The sequence below is a fragment of the Budorcas taxicolor genome, chromosome 11, assembly GCF_023091745.1.
Source record: "Budorcas taxicolor isolate Tak-1 chromosome 11, Takin1.1, whole genome shotgun sequence".
In the NCBI taxonomy this organism is placed as follows: domain Eukaryota; kingdom Metazoa; phylum Chordata; class Mammalia; order Artiodactyla; family Bovidae; genus Budorcas; species Budorcas taxicolor.
In genome coordinates this window covers 126,006,803-126,034,431 of record NC_068920.1, presented here as the reverse complement: position 1 = coordinate 126,034,431, position 27,629 = coordinate 126,006,803, and the positions used below count along the sequence as shown (strand labels likewise).

Sequence of the window (27,629 nt, the reverse complement as noted above, 5' to 3'; positions counted from 1 at the left end):
TTCCTTATGTTTTTCATCATTTAGCCCCTAGTCACCTGTTGCTATTCTAAGATCCAGTTCAGATTATTTGACTATTGACATCTCATTCCTGATCCTCACATAAAGTAACTTTATTGCTTTCCTGTGGTACATAAGTACCATTATTACCTGTGCTAGAAATATATCCTTCTGTCCCATGTATCCCTAATTAGGTTATAAGCTCTCAGAGAGTAAGGACAGTTCTTTCTTTAGTGTGGTATAAAAGGAGCAGCCACTCAATAAGTGACTTGTTAAAAGAATGAGTGAATTTATGTCTGTAAAAGAATATAACTTGGAACATTTAAATATTGATTTATTAATCACTAATTGATTGAGGCCGGGAGTTTGAACACGTAGGAAACATTGAAATTGGAGAAAGAAAATGGTGAACTATTAGGAATAAATACTAGTCAAAACTCAACCAGAGTTGAGTTTTGTGACATTTTTTTAGTAGGGCTTTATGACTTGTGTACATTTCATGAATACACTTGTTTTGTAAAGAAATCGTGTTCTTTGTCTCTTCTAGAGTTTTGGAAGATTCTAGCAGTATTTTTTTTTTGAATAATTTTGCTTTTTAACTAAAGTAATGTATGTTCATGATAGAATATACCAAAAATATAGATAGGGAAAAGAAGTAAATTGATGTCACCCACCTCAACACTAGGAGTATCCACCTTTTATATCTTCACCTGTATCCTTTGACTCTTCTCTTTCTCTACCATAAATTTTCCATTGAGAACCTATCATTTCAAGGTACTATGATAAACAAGGACCAAAGATATTTGAAAGACGAGTCCTTCCTCCTAAACAACCTACTGCCTAAAGTGAGGGTAAAACAAATGCACAAACAGATTTAAGAGCTTACATTGTATTTGGCTGTGATGATGCCATGGAAAAGAATATAGGTTAAGAACAGTCCCAGTGATTCTCAGCTCTTACTGTGCTCCAGGAGCATCTGAATGTGTATCATTACGTTGTTTTGGGTGTACTTGGGTGTATGTGTTTTAAAATATTCATGCCTTGGTTCCACCCCTGGAAACTGATGCACTGGGACTCTTTCTTGCCTCTACACTAGTTTGAGTCCCAGACGTCAGTATTTTTTAAAATTCCAACAGATGATTCTAATGAGTAGTAGGGTTGACTGTCTTCATTGTTTAGTCACTAAGTTGTGTCTTATCCTTTTGCGACTCCATGAACTGCAGCCTGCCAGGCTCCTTCTGTCCATGGGGTTTCCCAGGCAAAAATACTGGAGTGAATTGCCATTTCCTCCTCCAGGGGCTCTTCCTCACCCAGGGATCAAACCTGAGCTTCCTGCATTGGCAGGCAGGTTCTTTACCACTGAGCCGCTCAGGTACCTTTCAGTTCAGTTCAGTTCAGTCCAGTCGCTCAGTCGTGTCCGACTCTTTGCAACCCCACGAATCGCAGCACGCCAGGCCTCCCTGTCCATCACCATCTCCCGGAGTTCACTCAGACTCATGTCCATCGAGTCCGTGATGCCATCCAGCCATCTCATCCTGGGTCGTCCCCTTCTCCTCCTGCCCCCAATCTTTCCCAGCATCAGAGTCTTTTCCAATGAGTCAACTCTTCACATGAGGTGGCCAAAGTACTGGAGCTTCAGGTTTAGCATCATTCCTTCCAGAGAAATCCCAGGGCTAATCTCCTTCAGAATGGACTGGTTGGATCTCCTTGCAGTCCAAGGGACCCTCAAGAGTCTTCTCCAAGACCACAGTTCAAACGCATCAATTCTTCGGCGCTCAGCCTTCTTCACAGTCCAACTCTCACATCCATACATGACCACAGGAAAAACCATAGCCTTGACTAGACGGACCTTAGTTGGCAAAGTAATGTCACTGCTTTTGAATATACTATCTAGGTTGGTCATAACTTTTCTTCCAAGGAGTAAGCGTCTTTTAATTTCATGGCTGCAGTCACCATCTGCAGTGATTTTGGAGCCCCCAAAAATAAAGTCTGACACTGTTTCCACTGTTTCCCCATCTATTTGCCATGAAGTGATGGGACCAGATGCCATGATCTTCGTTTTCTGAATGTTGCGCTTTAAGCCAACTTTTTCACTCTCCTCTTTCACTTTCATCAAGAGGCTTTTTAGCTCCTCTTCACATTCTGCCATAAGGGTGGTGTCATCTGCATATCTGAGGTTATTGAGATTTCTCCTGGCAATCTTGATTCCAGCTTGTGTTTCTTCCAGTCCAGCGTTTCTCATGATGTATTCTGCATATAAGTTAAATAAGCAGGGTGACAATATACAGCCTTGACGTACTCCTTTTCCTATTTGGAACCAGTCTGTTGTTCCATGTCCAGTTCTAACTGTTGCTTTCTGACCTGCATACAGATTTCTCAAGAGGCAGGTCAGGTGGTCTGGTATTCCCATCTCTTTCAGAATTTTCCACAGTTTATTGTGATCCACACAGTCAAAGGCTTTGGCATAGTCAATGAAGCAGAAATAGATGATTTTCTGGAACTCTCTTGCTTTTTCCATGATCCAGCGGATATTGGCAATTTGATCTCTGGTTCCTCTGCCTTTTCTAGGTACCTTTGGAGCTTCCCAAATGCATTTTCCTTTCTTTTCCCTCTTTTTCCCTCTTCTAAAGCTAAGTTAGTTTCTAGCTATCATTGTGCTAGTTGAATTATTGGTTAAAAAATTAGGAGACATATAATATTAGGAAACTTGATTTTATCCTTGTAGAACTACCTCAAGCCTTGTGCTCCAGAGTCCGTGGGTGCAGGATAAAAAGGAAGGAAGAAAATGGGTCTTTGTTGGTGCCTCCTTATTGCTAATCAGGTAGATAGGGAATGAAGGCAGGGTCTTCGTATACAATTGAGTAGTAGCACACAGGTATCTGGCCAAGGGGTCAAGTGAAGGCTGAAATCCATCTCTCTCCAGCTTTTCCCCTCCTGTGTGAAACTTCCATCAGCCTGTAGAGGGCGCCTTCCACCCCCACCCCCACCCCCCCCAACTTGGCCCAAAGGACTAGGGGTGGCCCTGAAAAGTGCCACATTTGGGGATGTTTACACTTTAAAAATTAGTAATAATCTAATAAAGTTCTGCTCTCTTAGCCCCTGTGCCACTGAATTCACTGCTTGTTAACATTTGGTTGACTAAACCTTTTAATGTTAATTAAGTAGTGCCAGGATGTGGAGGAGGAAATACTGACAAGCTGTACTAGACCCACCCACAGATAGAACAAAAATAGCTCTGCTGGGAATTATCGATCATGGGCTTCCTTAATCACCTTAACAGCGCAAAGAGAACCAACAACTGGGGGTCAAATATGTCTGTCATCCACTGTCATTTTCAGTATCATAGCAAAAGTTAATACATTCTAATTTACTTTGTGGAACACATTTTGCGAAATAGATCTCCATTTTTTTTTAACCAGTTTTCTAGCAGGAAAACTTAAGTGTCCTCTGAATTCTTTTCATCTTTTCTTTTCCAAAGGTAAAACATTTAACAGGGACAAGGAGGGGTCCCTTTTATGAACTATTAAAAAGAAAAAATAACTTTACTCCAATGTCCTTTCTTAATTTAGCTAATTAACCTAGCTCAGCCTTTCTGAGCAAAGCGCAGCCCTCCCTGCTGTGCAGATAACAAGGTGTTTACACATTTGAGTTTATTTTTCAGTATGGTTCCGTATTTTGAGTTTAATTTGATTCTTGATCATTAATTTGATTCTTTAAACATCATTTGCAACAGACTACTAGTTAAATCTTTGATATAAGAATATATGGCTATTCTTTGATAAAAGGATGCAAGAATAAAAAAATAACAGGAAGCATAAATATCATGTTTACATTTTATGAAGACATAAAATGAAGGTAGAAACCAAAGGACACAAATCTGAAAGTAGGTTTAAGTCAGGCCTTACTTACCTCACCAGTCTAGTTCAAGATTGGAGCATTTCTTTGGGACTTCTCAGGGCTCGGTTTTACAGAATGGGGGCTACATAGGAAATGTTTATTTAACTGATTTACGTATAGTCCTGGAGACAGCCTAGTGTGGTAGAAAGAGCTTGGAATCTACCTGACTGGAGGAATCTTTTGAACCTGCTTGTCATCTGGAAAGGGGTGTGCCAGACACTTAGTTTGCAGTGGCGTGTGTTAGAAAGAGAAGGGATGGACTAGCACAGAAGGACATCAGAGCAGTGTCTGATACGTTGGTGTTCCATATACAGATGCTCTTTTTATTATTGCATATAAAATGACACCGAAAACTACGGTCTGTCAGGTGCAAATATGACGGAGAAAAGGGAGCGTGACCTCCAGCAGTGGTTTCCCTCTCTCCAGCACTGGGACTGAGAAGTTAATCCATGTTCATTTATACTTTCATTTAACAAATGTTGAGCACCAAGTAAGTGTTGTACAAGTTGCTGAGGGCCCCATTCCTGTGGTATTCATTCTAGGAAGGGAGGAAATAGATAACTGAGTGAATAAAAGAATTTTGTTGATAAGTGAAATAAGATTAAACAGGGCAAGTGATTGGGATTTGGGGGTTTCACTTAAGATTAGAGGGGTGGGGAGGATCTCTTAGAGGCGTTGGTTGACATTTAAGCTGAAATCGTTGGTAGAAGACATGAGAGGAGGGAAGACCAGTCCAGGCAGTAGGAGAGTGAAGTCACTCAGTCGTGTCCGACTCTTTGCGACCCCATGGACTGTAGCCTACCAGGATCCTTTGTCCATAGAATTTTCCAGGCAAGAGTGCTGGAGTGGGTTGCCATTTCCTTCTCCAGGGGATCTTCCCAACCCAGGGATCAAACCCAGGTCTCCCACGTTGCGGGCAGACGCTTTACCATGTGAGCCACCCGGGAAGCCCTAGTCCAGGCAGTGGGAACAGCAAATGCAAATACCCTGAGGCCACAGGACTGGTGAGTCCGGAGAACAAAAATGCAGCCGCAGGTGTGGCTGGAGTGTGAAAGGAGAGAAGCAGGAAATGAGGTCAGAGAGACCTGCAAGGTCAGCCTACAGAGGGCTTCATACATTTATATACCACAGGCCTTGGTGCCACTCCTATGGGTCTGTGTCTCTAAATGTAGATACATTTTTATCTCATTCCATTCATTATTTGCAATAAACTCCTCTTTTAGAATCCATGTGATGATACATGTTAAATTATCTAGTATAGGCCCCACCATGTACTAATATTAGAGTAGTTCTCAGGTTGTTTTCTCCTAAGGTAGGAATTCTCAGATGTGTTCAGGTGTCAGTACATCTGGCCATTGTGGTGTGGTTTTTAGAACAACATGAAATATTGTAATAATCAGTTCCACCTCTGCACAAGCACACGTTTTCCCAGTAGAAAAAAATACATATACTCTGAGTATATATATTATATATACTTTGATATTTGCATCACAAGAAGTAACCATACATAAAAATTTTAATCCTCATTTCCAGGTTTTCTTGATGTTTATTAGCTGGTATTTCCTAGCAGACAAACTAAAAAAGTTATTGAAGAAAACTTAAACCTGAGAAAAAATATCCATTAGCTGTGTGTGTGTGTGTATCTGTGTATCTGTGAATTTATGTTAGCACTGGAAGATCAGTGGTTGCAGTTTTCTGGTTTCTCTATTCCACAGGGTCTAAAGGCAAAAGTTAGGTAAAGCTATAACGGAGGAAAACTTTGGCTTCCCAATTTTTTATTAGCAGCAGTAAACACTTAGAACTGTGTGCTTCCTACAGGGACTGAAAAGTAGGGGTCAACTTTTTTATCTTCCATGACCTAGGAGGAAGAGAGACCCCATCAGAGACTCCTGGGGAAAGCGGTGTAATTATGGGAAACAGAATCTTTAGCTGGTGGAAGAGAAGACAGTGGGTGACCAGTCTTCCCAAGGCTATTTGGGGAAGAATTTTCCCAGAGAGTTTATCAATGTACGGTGCAAGCCCTCCTGTAGTGCTGAGGTCCTTTAATGGACCGGAACCTGGTGGTCCGGAGTCAACCGATAAGAAAGTAAAGGAGAGAGAAAGAGGCTGATATTCCTTGGTTTACTCAGGAAGCCAATAAAGCCCCTGCACGGGGCTTACTCTGTTCAAGAAGGCCTCAGGCGCCCTCTCGATGGGGAGAAGGCAGAGAGGGTCTTAGAAGCCCGGGCAGGAAAATGAACTCAGAGAGCCTCTGTGCTCTAGGGGATCAGCCTGAAAAAGAGAGAGAGGGAGAGAAAGAAAGACACGGGAACCAGAGCTCTGATGGAGCAAAGCTATTTTAATCAACATGATGTGGGCATATATACTGTCTTACAAGGTAGTTATTCTCAGCAAAGATAAATATTAAAATTCCAGACTTACAAAACATAGGCAATCCATATTAAAGAGAGAGAGTTGTAAACAATCACTTTTACCATATGGTTTACAAGAAGGAAGAGGGTGCTTATCACCGTATAGGAAAACTAACGAAGGAAATGCTGTCCTCTTAATTCCTGAATACTCAGGAATTAATAAGGAACAGAGAATTCCTGACAGATCCAAAACAGCACACAGGAAGCCTCCTGTTAAATGCTTCCTGACACCGTAGTTCTTAATACCCAAGTCGCTGGAAGCATATTCCTGTCCCTCAGGGCCCACCTGTTTCTTACATGAGAGGCCTGTTCACATCCTCTGTCTTAGACTGAGGGAGTCATTAGCGGTGACCTGGAGTTGGGGGAGACCCAGGCCCTGTGTGAGACAAGTGGAAGGAAGGAGTGGGGAGCTGTTTCTTCAGTTGGTCCAAGTTGGAAGTCTGAATTAGTTTAGCTATAGAAATTGTGTTCTATAGTGTGATTAGGTGATTAGCTATAATGATTAATTAGTTGAGTGATTAACTATATCCATACTAACATATTGTTTCAGGTATTTTATTTGGGAGAAGGGGATGGTGGGGAGGATGTAAATGATTTAGAATTGGAAACTGCTTTATTAAATTCACAAAATTTTGATCCTCCATGGTGTCCCATTGTAAGGTACGTTTTCCATAAAATCGGAAAAATAGCTGAAATAGAAGACTATCAGTTTTCTGATGTCAGATATAACTGATGCTGTCTCAGATCACCAGGGTATTAAAAAGGAGAGAAAATTGACATTCTGTGTTCTATTCTCACCAATACAGTCTTTTACCACCGTGTTATTGTAAAGTGAAAGGAAAGTGAAGTCGCTCAGTCATGTCCGACTCTTTGCGACCCCATGGACTGTAGCTTACCAGGCTTCTCTGTCCATGGGATTCTCCAGGCAGTAGTACTGGAGTGGATTGCCATTTCCTTCTCCGCATGTTATTGTAGGCATCTGGTTAAACAAAATTTAATCAAAAGGTCCCGGACAGTTCCAAAGAGTCCCAGCTTTATTTTAGGCCAGGCTACCTAGTAACTGCTAGTTCATCCAGATCCCAAGCAGAAAGCTCAGCAGGCTAGGAGTTTCCAAAGCCGCGGAGCGTATGATGATTTCTTTTGAATCATGAAAGAGAAGTTCAGTTATAGTTTGTGTTAAATGAGTTTTATTTTCTTCTTTGAAAATTGCTACATATACCCTATGTGGAAATACCCAACCAAACATTGAAAGTGGTAGGAAAATTGTTTTCACAAAGTATATGAAACAGGCCAACCCTAGTAGTAGGGTTGAAGATTGGCCCAGCAACTCAAAGATTACAGGGGAAGTGCCCTAGAAACTGGGGAATTCTGTGGAGGGAAAAAAATTCACACAGATATTTCTCTAAGAGAAAAAAAATCAAGTCAATGGACAATATATTGATATTATGATGCTCTCTGTATTAAACCAAATCTATATGTAGTTGTAAATAGGTAGCAAAGGTCTGAGAGGATGGGGATTATTTCTGGGGAGTGTCAAAGGGAAACTTACTTTTCACCCTTCAGGTCTTTGGTTTTGTTTGCCAAACAAACAAAATAGGGAACAGGTACTATTTTTATTGAGAATAAAAGAAAGAAAAAAGGGAACTTCCCTGGCAGTCCCATAGTTAAGACTCCACCTTCCAGTGCAGCAGGTGTGGGTTTGATCCCTGGTCTGGGAACTGGGATGCCACATGCTGCAGGGTATGACCAAAAATTAAAAATGAATACGTAAACATAACATTGTAAATCAACTGTAGTAAAAATTCAGAAAAGAAAAAAGTTAAAGATTGCAAGAGACGACTAAATAAAAGAAATAGTCTTGCCCTGTTGAGCTGACAGTAAATAGAAGGTGCTATTCTGCAGCTAGAGTGTGATGTGTGGATGTGTGTATATATGTGTATGCACTCAGACACTCAGTCATGTCCCACTGTTTGTGACCCCATAAAACCTCAGTTCCGTGTCCTCTAGAGTTTCCAAGGGCCAAGGCAGCTGGACATGTAGACTCCAAGATGGACTTCAGCAGGTGGAGTTTGCATGTGGCTGTTTTACTGAGGTGACTGCAGTTGACCTTTGTATAGCATAGGTTTGAAGTTCATGGGTCACTTATACCTGGGTATTTTTCAAGAGTTAATACTACATTACTGCATGGCCCATGGTTGGTTGAATCCACGAATGCAGAGGAATCTTGGATATAGAGAGCTGATTTTAAGTTACATGTGGATTAACTCCTGTGCTGTTCAAGGATCAATTGTTATATATAAACTTAGAACAATAGTCTTTTACTTTTATTTACATTTATTTATTTGGCCGAGTGGCTGTGGAATTTTAGTTCTCCAAGCAGGGATCGATCCCAGGCCTTTGGCAGTAAAAGCTCGGAGTCCTAATCACTGGATTTCCATGGAATTCTCAACAGTCTTTTAAATTAAAGCAATATCAAAACATTGGCTAATCCATGTTAACAGCTGTGCCTTTGGTGCACACAGGTATACACATCTCTTTGCACTGAAACTGTCTAAGAGAGAATCAGACATAGCCATTCTCAGTTTATAGGATTCTGCAGGGAAAACTATACAAGACACGTAAGTGAGTTTTTTTCCTGTTGTCACCTGGGAGAGTAATATCTTCATGATATCCTTTTTCTTTGAGGCTCTTAAAGAAGAATACCACATTAAAAGCTGAAATCTGCATATTTGCAAACCAGTGGAGATATTAGAGGTATCAGCATTTTAATGTCTTATTAGCAAGATGAGAAGAAAGGCAAAACTCATTCATTTGACATACAAGCATACCTCCTTTTATTGTGCTTCTCTTTATTGAAATCGCAGAGACTGAATCTTTTACAAATTGAAGGATTTTGGTAACCCTGTGCTGACCAAGTCTATCAGCACTGTTTTTCCACCAGCACTTGCTTGCTTTGTGTCTCTGTGTCATGTTTCGGTAATTCTTGTAGTATATTTGTTTTGGTGATCTCTGGTCAGTGACCTTTGATGATGATGATGAAATTGTTTTGGGATGCCATCACCCTGACAAGACTGCAAACTTAATTGGTAAATGTTGAATGTGTTCTGACTGCTTCACTTGCTGACCTTTCTCCAACCCTCTTCCTCTCCTCAGGGCTCCCTATTCCCTGAGACACAACAATATTGAAATTAGCCCTACAGAGGCCTCTAAGGAAGAGTCACAGGTCTCTCACTTTAAATAAAAAACCAAGAATGTTTACGTTTAACAAGGAAGCATGTTGAAACCCTAGATGGGCCAAAAATTAGGCATCTTGCATCAAATAGTAGCCAAGGTGTGAATGTTCTTGTTCTAGCCAAGGTGTGAATGTTCTAATCCAGAGCAAAGGCCCTAACTCTCTTCAATTCTTTGAAGGCTGAGAGAGGCGAGGAAGCAGCAGAAGGTAGGTTGGCAGTTAGCAGAGGTTGGTTCATATGGTTTAAGGAAAGAAGCCGTCTCCTTAACATAGAAGTACAAGATGAAGTAGCAGGTGCTGCAGAAGCTGCAGCAAGTTATGCAGACCTACTAAGATAATTCATGAAGGAGGCTACACTGCACAACAGATTTTTGGTGTAGATGAAACAGCCTTCTGTTGGAAGAAGATGCCATTTAGGACTTGCATAGCAAGAGAGGAGAAGCCAATACCTCGAGTCAAAGGACAGGCTGACTTTCTTGTTAGGGGCTAATACAGCTGGTGACTTGAATTTTAAACCAGTGCTCGTTGACCATTCTGAAAGTCTGGTTCATTTAAGAGTTATGCTAAGTATTCTGGCTGTGTTCTATAAATGGAACAATAAAGCTTTGATAACAGCACATCTGTTTTACAACAAACTGTTGAATATTTTAGGCCCAGTGTTGAGAGCTACTACTCAGGAGAAAAAAGGCCTTTCCAAATATTGCTGCTCACTGACAATATACCTTCTCTCCCAAGAGCTCTGATGAAGATGTACCCATAAGATTCACGTTGATTTCATGCTTGCTAGCACAAGCATCCATTCGGCAGCCCATGGATCAAGGAGTAATGTCAACTTTCAAGTCTTGTTATTTAAGAAATACATTTCTTAAGGCTACAGCTGCCAAAGAAAGTGATTCCTCTGATGGATCTGGACAAAGTAAATTGAAAACTTTCTGGAAAGGATTCACCATTCTAGATGCCATTAAAAACGTTGGTGATTCATGGAAGGAGGTCAAAATATCAGCATGAATAGGAGTTTGGAAGAAGTTGATCCAGACCTCATGGATGACCTGAGGGGTTCAGGACTTCAGTGGAGGAAGTAACTGAAGTTGTGGTGGACACAGCAAAAAAACTAGAATTAGAAGTGGAGCCTGAAGATGTGATTGAATTGCCACAGTCTCATGAGAAAACAGTAATGGATAAGGAGTTTCTTTTCATGGATGATCAAAGCAGTTAGCAATTTTTTGGCCATAGTATATTTCTTAATTAAAGTATGTACATTGTCTTTTAGACATGATGATTTGCATACTTAATAGGCTATAGGATAGTATAAACATAACTGTTACATAAACTGAGAAACAAAAATTCACCTGAGTCAGTTTTTTGCAAATATTTGCTTTATTTTGGTCGTCTAGAACCAAACTTGCAAAATCTCCCAAAATCTGCCTGTTCAGTTCAGCTCTGTCACTTAGTTGTGTCCAAGTCTTTGCAACCCCATGGACTGCAGCACGCCAGGCTTCCCTGTCCATCAGCAACTTCTGGAGCTTGCTCAAACTCCTGTCCGTCGAGTCAGTGATGCCATCCAACCATCTCATCCTCTGTCATCCCCTTCTCCTCCCGACTTCAATTTTTCCCAGTGTCAGGATCTTTTCCCAATGAGTCAATTCTTCACATCAGGTGGCTAGAGTACTGGAGCTTCAGCTTCAGCATCGGCCTTTCCAATCAATATTCAAGACTGATTTCCTTTAGGATGGATAGGATCTCCTTGCAGCCCAAGGGACTCTCAAGAGTCTTCTCCAACACCACAGTACAAAAGCATCAATTTGGCGTTAAGCTTTCTTTGTAGTCCAGTTCTCACATCCATACATGACTACTGGAAAAACCATAGCCTTGACTAGACGGACCTTTGTTGGCAAAGTAACATCTCTGCTTTTTAATATGCTATCTAGGTTTGTCATAGCTTTTCTTCCAAGGAGCAAGTGTCTTTTAATTTCATGGCTGCATTACATACAGGCAGATTCTTTGTCAGCTAAGTCACCAGGGAAGCCCGCCTGTACTTTTAGACTATACAAAAATTACTGAAGGAAAAGAATGATAATTTTTTATCAGAAAACATTTTAATTGCTTTTTAAAATTGTGTGCCTTATTTAATTCCCATAATAGAGCCGTAAATATGGATTACAAATAGGTGCTTACCTAAATAACATATCCTCTCTCCCTCTCTTCTGTCAAGATTGAAAAGGCCAAACCTATTAAATGTGGAACATTTGGCGCAACATCTTTACAGCAGAGATATCTAGCCACTGGAGATTTTGCTGGAAACCTTCATATATGGTAAGATTATTTCATCAGTGTGAAGACGTAAGCAATTTCTTTGATAGTTGTGTTATGCTTCCACTGAAAGAATTCTAAGTTTTTTTTGTTAAATTTTAACTATTTATAAGAATATTACAATTACCTTTTAATATATTTTTTTTAGATTTCATGTTTCAAATCTATTTTAAAATACATTTTTCTTTAGCTTTTTCAAATAACATTAATATTTATTTCCACACATGCTGTTTAGTGCTAGCATTTAATACCCATATTTGTAATAATGGGCTATTCCCTCCACCATACAGTATATAACAATGCTCATGGACAACACTGAAAAGTTAGATGTTGTTTACATTTTAAGAAGATATTTGGCATTACACAATAATATATTTTTGTATGTTTTAATTTGTTTAACATAGAACTCCCTGAACTTTTTTCTTTTTATGCTTTAACTTACATCTGAGCACAACTTTTCAGGAACACATCTGTTGAGTAAATCAAGCCAAACCTGTTTTGAATAAGCAAAATCTCAATAGTACCAAATACTTTTAATTTTCATGTTTTACCTAGAGTTATTTCCTCATATTTAGAGTTGAATGAATCGAAATTCCTCTGTAAAAACTTTTTAAGACTATCTTTTAATCATGTAAAGTATACAGTAATGTTCTAGAGGAACTGTCTTCCCTACCTTGTGATTGTAACTGAATTACTTTGGCATATTTATTGGTCTTAGAATCATAATATAACATAGAATGAAGCTATTTTAATTCCATTTGCTTTAACTTGTTGATAATTAGCAGGCTTTCCCAGGTGGAGCAGTGGTAAAGAATCTGCTTGCCAGTGAAGGAGATGCAAGAGATGCAGGTTCGATCCCTGGGTGGAGAAGATCCCCTAGAGTAGGAAATGGCAACCCCCTCCAGTTTTCTTGCCTAGAAAATTCCATGGACAGAGGAGCCTGGCCGGCTACAGTCCACTGGGTTGCAAAGAGTCGGACACGACTGAGCGATTGAGCGCACATGCAATTAAGTTGGCATTTACTAGACTGCAGAATGCATTAATTTTTACCTGCTGTGTCATATACTTTCAAAGAACTTGAGAGAGACCAGTCTGAGTGTTATTTTTTTAAATAGATACATTTCAGCACAAAAGTGTGCAACAAATATAACAGTTGACTATCTTCCTAACAGAGCTTCCTAGTATAGGTATTACTGTTTTATTTTAATTGGTGAGTCATAATTTCATGTTAAAAGAACTGATGTTTCAAAGTCTATGAAAAGAGTAAACCAGTTCTTTTCAACAGAACCTCAGCCCTCTTTAGTCTCTTGACTAATTAACGCCACAAAGATAAACATCACCTCTGTACCAGGTGAACTTCTCAAATTTTATTTGCAAGATTTTACTGATAAATCTAGGCCTAGTAGTAAGTTGAGGTTACATGTCATGAAGAGCTAAGTTCATTAAAGAGAAAAAGTGTAAGTATTGTTGAAAACTGACTTGCTGAAAATAAATGTGGATAGAGGCTCCAATACAAAAGCAGAAGGAGGGGTGTGGAATGGAGAGACAAGAGAAAGGTGTGTTCAGTTCAGTTCAGTTCAGTCGCATAACCTATTTGAGCCACTCACCCAGCCATAGATTCAGACACACATAAGAGCAGGTGCTTTCCAGTACTCCCTTCACTTAACTAACCTAGAATTAGAGACTTCAGCTGGTTTGCCTGTAATATTTATTGTAATCAGCATGACGACAAACTGAACGGTGTAACTAGATGAAAATCAGTGTGGAACTCAAACAATAATATTAAGGAAGAAATGTATACAAAGCAAACTCTACTCCTGTTTTATCTCTCAAAAGATCTCAAGATCAAACTACCAAGGCCCACTTTGGAAACATTCTGAATCACTTTGAATTTACTCTGTATTTAAAGCAGTATTATCAGCCTCAGAGAGTTGGGAGGTTTGGGGCTCCACCCCAGAGATCCTTGTTCATTATGTCTGGGGAGGAGCCTGTGAATCTGTATTTTTTTAAGAAACATCCCTGGTGGACTCATGTGCAGAGGTCCTGGATCAGTCGTCTTTGAGGATCATTGAGTAAAGTGGGCTCAGGAGTTAGAATTCCAAGTTGAGTGATAACAGCTCTCACAGAGGCCTTGAAAGAAGCTAAAGTGTGGAGGAAAATTTGGAAGTAAATGTATAAATTACCTTAATTGAAAAACCCTTAATTTTTATCCAGAATCTCAATATGGCCTGCATTCTTAGATTTGAGTAGTGAACTAAACATTTGGGGTGTGTGTAAGTAAGAAGCTGTGTTCTGTTGTTCAGGAATTTGGAAGCTCCAGAGGTCCCAGTGTATTCTGTAAAGGGCCATAAAGAAATTATAAACACTATAGATGGTGTTGGTGGACTTGGAATCGGGGAAGGGGCACCTGAAATTGTGACTGGCAGCCGAGATGGTAAGTCAGAATATTCTGTGTACATGAATCTTTTTTTTTTTAAGCCTCTGTGCAACAGTATATTCTATGTGGAAGTCTTCCTCAATCCTTGACCCCCTAAATCTCTCTATTTTTTTTGATGGGCAAGTTTGATTGTATATCCCTCAATTGTTTCAGGCTCTCGGGAGATTTCGAGATAGAGGCATAGCACTTACTATTTTAGTCTTGCGCTAGTTCAGCTATTAACAACCATAGTTTCCTCTGAACCTTGAGGATTTAAAAAGTCTCTAGAAATTTTTGAGGTAGCTGACGATATACTGTGGGTGGCAGCTTTTCATTTTCTTTTTTTAAAAAGCAGAATTAGTACTTGTGAAAATTGTCATATTGACAGCTGGTTGAACACTGCAGTCTGTGGTCTTTCCGCTGAGCTTTGCAGGAACCTTCCGGAGCTCCAACTCTGCTTTTCCCCCGCAGTGACTAACAAGCGACAGGCCTTTTGGGGTCCTGAGCTGTTGTGAATATAACAGAGTCAGAATTTTTGTTGCTGCAGAAGGGGGACCTAAGTGATTGGTATCTTTATTGGTTTGGCTAGGTTTTTTTAATGCTCAAGACCATGAAGAAATTGTTTTCACAGAAAAGTGGAATTTAATTTTCTAACAGTTTCTTAAGAGCAGCTGTGTTTTAGAAATCAAATTATTTTTTCCAATCATAGAAGAAGTCTGGAATATAGAAGGAAAAATTACAGTCTACCACAATAGCATAAATATCAGGTTGGTTTTCCTTTCCAGTCTAAGATACAATTTATTAATTAACACTGTATTATCAGGGTTAATATGATTTAGTTTTGTTCTTTCTTAGTCTGTTTATTTTTTTGGCTTCACCAGGGCATGCGGAATCTTAGCTCCCTGACTAGAAATTGAACCTGTGTCTTTAGTAGTGGAAGCAGGGGGTGCTAACCACTGGACCGCCGGGGAATTCACAGTTTTCTCAATTTTGTATCTTAATCTTTTTATATTTAGTGTTTTGTCATATGATATTGCTGTTTTGGTGTGGTCTTCATAATTATCATTTTGATGCTTTATAGTATTCCATCCTATGAATGTATCACAGTTCCTTAGCGATGTCCCTGTTAATGAGCATTTGATTTGGATGAAGGTTTTATTTGTTGTTTTGGGAGAGTGACAATGAAATGAGTATCATCATGTATGTAACTCTTTGGAATAATCATATTTTATCACTTAAGAAACTTGTCAAACTTCCCAAAGTACCTATTTACCGTATCAACTATGGTAGATGAGGTAGATTGCCAGTCTACCCACCAGCAATTGATTCCTTTCTCCCCCTAATTTTAGAGATAAAAATGCTGTCCTGTCCTGACTTGCATTAACGTCTCTCTATATTTGTTTTTTTAGTTAATTTTGCTTTGCAGATTGTCTATTTATGTCCTTTGTTCATTTAACTGTTACAAACTTAATGTTACCAATTTTTATGAGTTCTGTCATGTATAACATGCATGCTCAGGCATGTCCGACTCTTTATGACCCCCGTGGACTGTGGCCCACCAGACTCCTCAGTCCATGAGATTTTTCAGGCAAAAATGCTGGAGTGGGTTGCCATTTCCTATTCCAGGGAATCTTCCCAACCCAGGTGTCTCCTGCACTGGCAGACAGATTCTTTACCACTGAGCCACCAGGGAAATGCATAGAGAAATTATAATAACTTGTCACATTTATAGGAAATTTATTTTTCCTTGAAGCAGCCTTTATAATGACCAACTTTATCCTTGGCCATAAAGCTAGTGAAATATCTCCCCGTTTCCTGCATTTATTATCCTTTTCATGGATTTTTTTACCCTTTTTCTGTTCTCACTTGGGTACTTGCCTTTTAACCATTTTATTACATGTCTTTGTGTTTCTCAAAATCAGTGACACCAGTTAGTTTTCCCATGATTTGCATTAAAATGAGGGAGTTAAATTGAGAAGAATTATTGGTTACTTTTATTAACTTCTTCCCTCTTCTTTACTGCCACGGGGAAATTAAACTAAATTGTATATGAAATGGTATTCTAAAGCCTCATATAAGAAATCATAGATGTAAAGATTAGTTTATTTATATGTATAAGATGTGAGAGTTGGACTGTGAAGAAAGCTGAGCGCCGAAGAATTGATGCTTTTGAACTGTGGTCTTGGAGAAGACTCTTGAGAGTCACTTGGACTGCAAGGAGATCCAACCAGTCCATTCTGAAGGAGATGAACCCTGGGATTTCTTTGGAAGGAATGATGCTAAAGCTGAAACTCCAGTACTCTGGCCACCTCATGCGAAGAGTTGACTCATTGGAAAAGACTCTGATGCTGGGAGGGATTGGGGGCAGGAGGAGAAGGGGATGACAGAGGATGAGATGGCTGGATGGCATCACCGACTCGATGGACGTGAGTCTAAGTGAACTCCGGGAGTTGGTGATGGACAGGGAGGCCTGGCTTGCTGCAGTTCATGGGGTTGCTGAGTCGGGCACGATTGAGCAACTGAACTGAACTGATATGTATAAGAAAAATGCCAGTGATTATATGGGTACTAAGGAGAAAACATTAAAATGATACTTGCTTTAGTCTGAATAAATAGTACATTTGTTTTAGGCTTAAATCAAGAAAGTAAGGCATGGTTTAACTTACGTAACATTTGTGTTTGCCTTATCAGTCATACCTTGTTGATGACTTAAGAACAGTTGTTGGCTTTATTGTGTATCTGCTAGTTGGAAATCAAGTCAGACGGTATAACATGTGGGTTATAGCTCTTATATTAAGTACAACTTGCCCAATAACAAGTTAGAAAAATGTGACTGTTTTTCAGATATTGTAACATCTATAATATCTCCATGTACATAGGAAGCCATGTGAAGAGAATGCAGAAAGAAATGCCATCGTTCACTATTAAATTTTGCCAACTCCTTTTTTTTTTCTGTCAGGAACCGTAAAGGTGTGGGACCCACGGCAGAAAGATGATCCTGTTGCTAATATGGAACCCGTGCAGGGAGAAAACAAGAGAGACTGCTGGACTGTGGCATTTGGTAAATTACCAATGGACTCTTACACCTGAAATGCCAGATTATAAAAAGCACAGTGCTTCAGGAAAGTCCTGATAGTCGGTTTAGAATCTCTTCTATGCATTATTCTGGCAGTTTATCGAGGCAGATAGACATGGTGATTGGGCCTGGGTTTGAATTCTCACTGTGCTACTTAACTGGCTTTGTAACCTGGGGCAAGTTATTAGGCTTCTCTGATTTTTGCTTGGTTCATTTATAAAATGAAAGTCATAACAGAATTTACTTAATAGTTTTGTTATGAGGATTCAGAGTTAATACACGTAAAATGCTTAGACTTGTGCTTAGATATCAAGTGTTCAGAAATACGGAGTATTATTATTTATTTTTGTTTAACCTGGTAATATTGACCTAGTTTAGAACCCAGTGCCATTAGTGAAATTAAGTAGAGCCTTAGATGGTAACCTAACCAATCTCACATTATGCTCTACACGGTGTGTATTTTCTAAAAATAGTTATACTATTACAAAATTATATCTTACAAATTTTATAACCATGTTCCTCTATTAATATACTTTTAAAACTGAATTACCACTGAAATTGGGAGATTTCTATGTGTATATATGATAATTACTATGTGTGTATGTATAAGTAATGATATAAGCCAAAAACATGTACACTTGGGAAGAAATTTCAGAATTAGTGTTTAGAATCATCATGTAAAATTTATGAAATAATTAAAAAATAATTAACTTTGGGTCCATTAAAGGCTTTTTAATCATTGTTCTAAGGGATGTAAGTGCAGTTTTAAATATAGGACATTAAAGAAAGGACGTTTATCCGAAGCAGATTCTTATTTTAACTTAAAGAAGCTGGTAACTTTAATAAAAAGTGCTACAAGTATAAAAGGTGCTATAATGTATAAAAAGTGATACATTAATTGTATCACTGGTACAAGGTTAGAGTGAAAAAAGGTCACAGAGGCATGGGTCAACAGAGAAGGAATCCCAAGGGAGCTTAAGAACATATTGACCTCAGTCCAAGGATATGTAGGATTTGAAACACTGAAATTGGGAGATTTCAAGTATGTAGAAGGAATGGAGGTAGGACTAGCCTTAAAGGTGGCACATGGCCACAGCCAGAGGCGTTTAGATGGTCTGGAGGTAGCGGTAAACCTTTGCAGGCTTCTGCAAGGATGAGATATGATCAGAGCTTTAGCTTTACACTGTGGTCGTGTAGGCAGGAGGAGTGGCAGAGGAAATGTGAGTTCTGAAGCTCTTTGCAGTATTCCAAGAAACATGTAGGTTTAAGAAGCAGTGAGAATGGAACAGAGGAGTAAATTCAGAAATAATGTGGCAAAAAAAAAAGAAAAAGAAATAATGTGGCAAAATAAATACAGTTTGGCAATTTTTTTGGAGATGAAGAACAAGGGAAAGGATTATGTCCAAAGTGACTGAATTTTGAGGTTGACTATGAAGTGAATGATGTATATTGAAGGAGTTCCACAGAGTGTATGATAGTTTTTAAAGGAAGACGATGACATCAGTTTTAGACATCAGAGGTTTCAGCTGCTGTCATGTCATCTCAGTGAACCCTCCAGTGGAAATGCAGGGCTGGAGTTTATAAGAAGAGGGAGTAATCCAAAAAATTCCTGGATCCGAGCAAGGTGAATTCAACTGCAGGTTGTAGATTTACTTCAACTGTGAGCATCAGATAACACCAGAACAACATTTTGCAAAATAAATAAGTTTAAAGTAGTTTCCATTTGCATTCAAAGAAAGCATTGGAAGTGTAACTGTATTTATTCTACCAAACCCTGCTATGTTTAAATTGTTAGTCTTTGCAAATAGAGTATAGAAAGAATATTTGGTTTCAATTTAAAATCCAGTAAACACTTTCTTTCATATATCTCTTGAGCACAGAACCTCAATAAAGAGTTTTTTTGGTAAACAATATCAGATACTAAATTAATAATCTTGGTGTCCTGTAGGATTAGTAAAATGAGATTCTATCCAATGTGACTTCTTCACTTGATTTGGTACAAGTTACCTGTGTAGTTTTGTAAGATTATTGTTTTGTTTTTTATTGGAGTATAGTTGATTTACAGTGTTGTTAGTTTCAGATGTCCATAAGTTTTTTAAGCAGCCTTCAAATTAGCATTTAAAAAGATCTGAAATGTCATATCCTGATTTCCAGGCAATGCTTATAATCAAGAGGAACGTGTCGTGTGTGCTGGCTATGACAACGGAGACATCAAGCTGTTTGATCTCAGAAATATGTCCTTACGGTGGGAGACAAATATAAAAAATGGGGTAATCTGCATTTGCATTCTTTGCAGTTTCTCTGAATGTCTTTTCCACGTACCTCTGAACTACAAAAGGAAAGCACCCCTAATAACTCGTCTCAGTAAAACCCCTTTATGGATGGATGGTTCTTAACCTTTAGGGTCTGTGAAGTCCTTTGAGGATCTGATTAAAAATCAGGGACACTCTTCAGAAGAACACACAGCCAGGTGTGGTGTGACAGTGCCTGGTGGGTCACCGCCCCTGTAGCCCATCTCTAGATGCCTGTGGGCTATGCAGTGTGATGTTAAAGTGAGCCGGTACCAGGCCCTTTTTTGGTGATATCAGGAAGACCAAGACTGTAATTGACTCCCAGGTACTTGCAGGTTTTTTGGTTCCTGGGTTGTACATCTTTAGTGAAGAATGTGGTTCCTTCCTGTTTCCTCTAGTCAGCCTTGACTTAACTTTATAAAATCATTATGTAATAATGGTAAAATGTTAAAGTATGGCTTTCCAAATGTACCTCAGTGCCTGAGATGATTTTGGGACCTTACTAACTGAGAAGAAAATTTTCTAGTTACAAGTATTTGGTATACAGATTCAAAAGATAAAATGATTTTTTTTTAAGTGCTTTCACATAAGCCAATAATGTTACAGTTGTTTTACTTGGTTTGAAAGAAACTCTTGGATATAATGATTGGAGCATCACTCATAAATATTCTCTATTTTCAGGTGTGTAGCTTGGAGTTTGACAGAAAAGACATAAGTATGAATAAGTTAGTAGCTACATCTCTGGAAGGAAAGTTTCATGTTTTTGACATGAGAACACAGCATCCAACCAAAGGTTTTGCTTCTGTTTCAGAAAAGGTAAAGATGAGGGAAATATCTTTCTATGAAGAGGGATGTTCATATTAATAGCTTGCTTTAGACTAACAAATAGAATGAGTCACCAGGTTCCTTCCAGGTTTTTTGCATGAAGGGAGCTATTTTTAATATATTCTTATAGGATCTTGATAAGTTATTCTGTGCAAAGAATACTTTCCTAAAGTTTGTCAGTTTCATATTTCTTGATTATATTAATAATAAAGGCCTTCATTGGTAATGACTATTATTTTGTAGTTTAAGAGCAATCACAAGAAAACTAGCTGGTTTAAGAAATTAGTCAACAATAAATGGGAAGGAAATCCAAGAGAATATATATGTATATGTGTGGCTGATTCACATTGTACAGCAGAAACTAACACAACATTGTAAAGCAACTATCAGAATTTTTTTAAAATTAAGAAAAAAAAGAATTTGGTTAACAAAACTTAGTCTGGTGTTTCCTAATAAATATACTTGTATTAATACCCAATTATATACTTTTAGGTATATGCCGATATCCCAACCCAGGGATCAAGCCCAGTCTCCTGCATTGCAGGCAAATTGTTTACCATCTGAGCCACGATGGAAGCCCAATACATACCTTAACATAATATTAACTATATACTTTTCAAAAATGTATCAACACATATGCATGTGTGCACAGTCGTGTCCAACTCTTTGCGACCCTACAGACTGTAGCCCACCAGGCTCCTCCAGGGGATCTTCCCAACCCAGAGATCAAACCCGCGTCTCCTGAATTACAGGTGGATTCTTTACCACTGAGCCACCAGAGAAGCCTCATATATATACTTTGTCTTGTTCTAAATAGTATTTGAGGTAACTTAAAGGGAAACATTTGGTATTACAACATTAGAAAACTTGATGAAGAAAGCAGTGCAAGTGGAAAGCACTGGTTTAAAAAAATGAAATTGCCATCTGGAGTAAGGGGATGGCATAAAGTTCCTGCTGAAACATCCCACCATTTGCCAGAGATGAATGGGAAATGTGACTCTGAGCTTCCTCAAGTATAAAAGAAAAGAAAAATCAGTCTCAGATTTGTAGTTTCCATAATATTAAATTATGTAAGTTGCTCAGGAAATAAAAATTCACTCTCATGCTCCTTTTCGCTCTATCATGGGGTCAGTGGTACTTCTTAGACCTTCATATTTTGTCTTAATATTATTAAACTAATTATTATTGCATACAAATTACTGTTACTGCTCAATGAACTGTAATCTTAACTAGCTATCCACTGTAATTTTGTTTTGCCTTTGTCATTCCAGGATATATTAAGTATCTATTGCAACATAAGTGAAGTAAAAGTCACTCAGTCATGTCTGACTTTTTGCAACCCCATGGACTATACAGTCCATAAAATTCTCTAGGCCAGAATACTGGAGTGGGTAGCCTTTCCCTTCTTCAGGGGATCTTCCCCACACAGGGATCGAACCCAGGTCTCCCTCACTGCAGGTGGTTTCTTTACCAGCTGAGCCAGGAGGGAAGCCCATCTGCAACCTAAAGCACTTACTAAATTGTTTCAAATACAATCCTTAACACATTTCTGCTTAACTGGAAATTACAATGTGTCTCCAAAAAAACTTTTGTTACATTTAGTTAATCCAGTAATTGCTAAATCTGTCAAATAAAACACTGGTGTATTTTAGTCATTTCCCCTCTTACTTTTTGCTTTTTATCAGCTTCCAGGAGAAAAAGAGAAGTTTAAGCTACAAAACAAATTAAGGTTTAACAGCTTGAACCTAGTCACTTGAGTACTCTCACATACTTAAAGTGTGTATTTTGAGATATGTGTTTTTCTCTGCTAATGGTGATTCTCTTACAAGGCTATTAAAATCATATGTTAAGACTGATCATCAACTGAAATGCACATGTCTTATGTGTGGCTTAAATCAAGTTAGCTGGTCTCACTACTTCTACGAAGCAGCAGTCTTCCCCTCCCCCAGCCTCCTGTCTCCCCCTCCCCCCCCCCTCAAGTTCCCCATAGTGAATGTAGCACCGTAAGGATTGATTTACAAGCTGTTAACATTCATCCAGTTGCTATTTCTATCTTTAATATGAGTGATAAAGGACCAGGCTTGTTATAACCATAAACACCGTCTGTAAGTCCTCGTGACCCTTGTTTTGAAGACTAGACAAGTCCAGTGGTGTAAATTACAGATAAGACTGGAGCTTTACATTAAACTCTTGGTACTTTCCACTGAGTTTCATTAGGAACATAAAACTGCTTTAAAAAAGTAAAATTGTTAAAAAGTTCAGTCCAACCTTTTTTCCCCTTAGAAAATACTTGTCTTTTTTTGTATTTTGAGGATTTTTTCTCCTTGGAGTGAGCTAGAGATATTTAAATCTATAAAATCTATTTGCATAATTCGTATGATACTATGAAGCTAAATGTTAAGACTTTTAATCTGATAATTTTTTCCTGAAGTCCAGCAGAACTTTGCCTTATAAAACAAGAAAAATGATTCTTTTACTAATTTCTGATGGGCCCTTATAAATCTCTGTAGCCATTATAAAGAGAAGTGCCAGGGGACTTGGTACTTTCACTGCCCAGGGCCCAAGTTCAGTCCCTGGTTGGGGAACTAAGATCCCACAAGTCATGCAGTATAGCCAAAAAATTTTTTTAATTTACAAATAAGAAAGTTTAGAAAGAGAGACATGCCAGAAAATAATTACTTTTATAACAGTAATTGAAATGTATTTTATTGAAGTATAGTTGATTTATAATGTTGTATAAATTTCTGCTCTACAGCAAAGTGTTTCAGTTATATGCATATATCCATTCTTTTTCATATTCTTTTCCAATATGGTTTGTCACAGGATATTGAATATAGTTGCCTGTGTTAGAGTAGGAGCTTGTTGTTTATCCATTCAGTATATAATAGTTTGCATCTGCTAATCCCAAACTACCAGTCCTTCCCACCTCCACCCCTCTTCTCCCTTGGTAGCCAGAAGTCTGTTCTCTATGTAGGGTAGTCTTTCTTTATCCTAAAAACTTATACACTGCTTTTGTGCCTCTTGTTCTGTTCAGGCTCATAAATCTACTGTGTGGCAGGTCCGACACCTGCCACAGAACCGAGAGGTCTTCCTGACAGCAGGAGGCGCCGGCAGCCTGCACCTCTGGAAGTAGTAAGTCTCTCCCAGTGCACAGTGCTCCGTTTTAGGTTACTTGTGGGCGTAAAGTAGGATTCGATTAAACTGTTTTTCCTCCTTTAATTTAGTTCATTTTGATATGATTTTAAATTTCATGGTATTACATAAGAACTACTTTTCTAAACATTTTTTTTACTAATATACTTATTTATATTTTATAAATATCAATATAAACCTTTTAACACAACAAATTTTTTTTTAGTGGTATGTTCCATACATCAGAGTAGCTCATGAACACTTCATTTCATAAATTTGAAATTGTGGTTTTTGCTAGGTTTTTTTTTTTTTTTTAGTAGGAAGACTTTGACTGAAGGTTTTTGTTAAATATTATTCGGTCATCAGAACAGTACCTCTAGAGGAAAGGAAAGGGGCTGAAATTCTTAGTTTTAGATCCTGATAATTGACTTGCCCAAGTTTAGGTGATGTCACTATGATGGGACAGAAACAGAGCTTGAAGATGCTGACTGACCTCCAGGAAAAACCGTGTCGTTGTGTTTGCACGTCTGCTCTTACTATGTATTTGCCTTTCCAAGCAGGCTTTCCCCTTTCCTGTAGATTCTTCTTTTCCACATGGGAAGACCCTGTAACATTTCCTTTAGGGTAGGTTTCGCATCGATGAGTTCTTTCAGTTTCTGCTTGTCTGAGAAGTTGTTTTATGTCTCCTTCTAGTCTAAATGATAATCTTTCCAGGCAGCACAACCTGGGCTGCAGATTTTTCCCTTTCAGCATTCTGAGTGTATTGTGCTACTACTCCCTTCCGGCCTGCTAAGTCTCTGCAGAAAAATGAGCTGATAGCCTTCTGGAGATTCCTTCGTATGTGACTTTCTGTTTTTCTCTTACTCCCTTTAAAATATTTGTATACTTAATGTCATCCCAGAGATCTCTTAAGCTGTTTTCATTTTTGTTTAATTTGTTTTTCTTTTTGCTCCTCTGATTGGGTGATTTTCATCATCCTGTTTTCCAGGTCATTTATATATTCTTCTGTATCACTGTCTGTTATTTGTTCCTTTTAGTATTTTTTTTTCCCACCTATTGAGTTCTTCATGATCTCTATATATTTTCTAGTTCTTTGTTAAAATTTTCACTGTGTACATCTGGATTTTCCCCTAATTCAGTTAACATTTTTCTGACCAGTGCTTTAAATTATTTATCTTGTAAATTGTTTATTTCTGTTTCATTATTCTTTTTCAGAGATTTTCTCTGGCTCTTTCAACTGAGTGCAGTTTTGTTTTGCTTAACTTTCTCTGCCTCTGTACCTATGTAAGTCTTAAAGGGGGTTCTTATGTGGGAGACTGCGTGTGCCCAGTGCCTTTGGTGAGAGAGCGGAGTCTGGCGTGGACACAAGTGCATCTTTCCTCCAGGTAGCTGGCAGCTACTACTCTGGTAGAGGGTGTGGCTGGAGATGGAGGGGCTCAAGCTGGAGCCAGGGATGTGGTGGGACCTCCCCTCTGTTCAGTGGCCATTATTGTGCTATTAGAGTAGGGGTCTGATCCCAAGTTGCTGAACAGAAGCCAGGGAGGTGGGCCCAGCTTACAGCCTTCCTGTGAGTCCCAGTGGCCCTCCAAGCAGCCAAGGGGACTTGTCTCCCCAACATAGGACCTGGAGGCACCCACTCTGTAGCTCTCATCACCTACTCCCCAGGATGGGTGTCTGGCTATGTATCTTCCCTTTTCCTCTGAGTCCCTTCCCAGGGGCCCAGGTCTTGACCTGATCACTTTTCTTTTCTTCCCTTCCCAATTCCATGTGTTTCTCCTCACAGCCTTGGTTGTATAGAAATCCTTGTGTCAATTTCCAATTAGTTTTCAGTGAGAATTTTCCTGTTTTTGATGTGTTTATGCAGAGAGGTGAGCTCCACATCCTATTCTCAGCCATCTTGATCAGTTTCCACTGTAAAACTTGAATAGGTGTTATGGGGGATTTAGAAAAAAAAAAGATCTTTATTATCCTTTAAATATTAAACAACTGCAGCATTTGCCAAGAGACATGGAAAATGTTCTGTAATCTGTCTGTTCATCTGAATGTTGTATTCTTTTTGAAAATCAAAAGGAGGTGTAGGGTCCGAGAGGAAGAAAGGATAGGCAGTTATCTGCTTATCATTTCTTTGTTTCTGTTCTGCTTCTGAGTTACTTCATGCCTCTTAAAGTCTTGGCCTTTATTACTACTTTTGAAATAAAGGTAGTCATAGTTTGATACCTAACAGGGTTTAAAAGACCTTTGGAGGAGTACCCCTGTGTTTCACTAGGAACACATCTCCATGGGGGACAGGTGTTTCATTTTTCACTTTCTCAAATCTAGACCAAATTGTATTTATGAGTTGTTAACCTTCATCTCTTTTTATGTTATGATTTTATATTCTTAGCTGATAGAAGATCAAACGTTCTAGAACTCACTGTTTTTTTTTTTTTTTGAGGCAATGATGTCCAGATCTAAAATCTCCTCCCAGTAGTACTTCCCCTTAGAAATGGTACATAGAAGTTCCTTCAGCTTGGAGGAGCCTTGGGCTTAGAAACCAGCGTCAGTTTCCCTTTCTGGAAGTGTTAAGATGAGGTTCTGCAAATGTTACTTGTAAGGCAAAAGGTTACTTGTGGCATCTAACAATCCACATCTAGAGGAGAATTATAGTAAAAGATGATTAAGAGCACCAGGTCAATTTATTAAAGATGCTAGATCAATCTAGAACTTTCATAGTAAAATAAAAAATACTCATGCTGAACAGAAATGATGTTTCAACGTTTTTAGTAGAAATAATGGCTTTTTATGAGATTTGTGGGGTTTGGGCTTGAGGTTGAAATACTGTCTCCTTATTGCAATACAACTCAACATTAGAAAGATGCCTTGTGTTAGTCAGACAGTCATGTCTGACTCTTTGCAACCCCGTGGACGATAGACCGCCAGGCTCCCCCTGTCCATGGAATTCTCCAGGCAAGAATACCGGAGTGTGTATTCACTTCCTTCTCCAAGAAAGATGCCTTAGTATTTATTTATCAGTTCCAGTAGTCAAGTGAGAAATAAAAATGGCTGTTGGAGCACATGTGTAAGAATAAAATGACGAATACTAAGGTCTATCTCCTCTTACACTTTGATCTTATTTTCAGCGAATACCCGATTCAGCGATCAAAGAAAGACTCCGAGGGTGTAGAGATGGGAGTTGCAGGTTCCGTCAGCCTTCTGCAGAATGTTACGTTGTCTACTCAGCCCATTTCAAGTTTGGACTGGAGTCCAGATAAGAGGGGTCTGTGCATCTGTAGTTCATTTGACCAAATGGTGAGAGTACTGATTGTTACAAAACTCCACAAAATTTGATCTTTGGACTTGAAACCCTCCAAAGCAAATACTCAGAGAATATAGAATACGTTCTGGGATCCTCTGACCCTCACTGAACAAAGTGCGATTTGACTGACGGGAAAAGGCGTCAGACACAAACCTCTGGGCCAGCCTCTCTCTGGCTATGAAAGGTCACACGGCCTGACCAGTGTCCTGACTGGGTGGTGGTTTGCTGTTGCACATGGGGCGCCAAGGTCTCCAGAGGCAATTCTGTTCCTCTGCCCTCCATTTCTAATAAAAAGTTGAAACTTTTCTATAATTAATTATTTTAAATTTGTTCTATGTCCTGAGAGTTTCATATTCTGTAATTACAGTTGTATTGCATTTTAGTCTTCACAGGTTTGTAGTAGTGATTTAATTTGTTTTAAAATAGTTTACCTTGGTAAGACTATTGCGAATTAACCTTCATAGATAAATACACTTTGAGATAGTTCGGTGTCAATAAATCTCCATAAAGAACATTACTCTATAAAATACCAAAATGACATGTCATCAGTTTTCAGCTATTTAATTCAGAATGAAATGCTGTGATTGACAAAGACTTTTCTAACATTTTTTTAATCTTAAAAAACAAGTTGAATACTGGAGACTGTTCAGCTGCTGACTGTGATGATGTTGAGATTTGTAAGACTGTGGGGCTTTTGTAGTCTTGTTTTTTGTCAAACTTTTTAATATATTTTGTGAATAAATTTTG

The 27,629-nt window shown here is 38.7% G+C and overlaps 1 protein-coding gene across 1 annotated transcript in view; it reads left to right on the top strand.

Moving 5' to 3' along the window:
- The window catches only part of DNAAF10 (dynein axonemal assembly factor 10), a 30,336-nt gene extending 3,184 nt beyond the window's left edge, over positions 1 to 27,152 (top strand). Inside the window, exons 2-8 of the mRNA XM_052649095.1 lie at positions 11,750 to 11,850; positions 14,151 to 14,281; positions 17,223 to 17,324; positions 19,494 to 19,609; positions 20,312 to 20,446; positions 23,490 to 23,587; positions 26,707 to 27,152. Of these exons, the coding sequence (XP_052505055.1) occupies positions 11,750 to 11,850; positions 14,151 to 14,281; positions 17,223 to 17,324; positions 19,494 to 19,609; positions 20,312 to 20,446; positions 23,490 to 23,587; positions 26,707 to 26,914 (891 nt within the window). The 3' untranslated portion in view covers positions 26,915 to 27,152. The remainder of the gene's footprint in view (positions 1 to 11,749; positions 11,851 to 14,150; positions 14,282 to 17,222; positions 17,325 to 19,493; positions 19,610 to 20,311; positions 20,447 to 23,489; positions 23,588 to 26,706) is intronic.
- Positions 27,153 to 27,629: the final 477 nt, after the last annotated feature.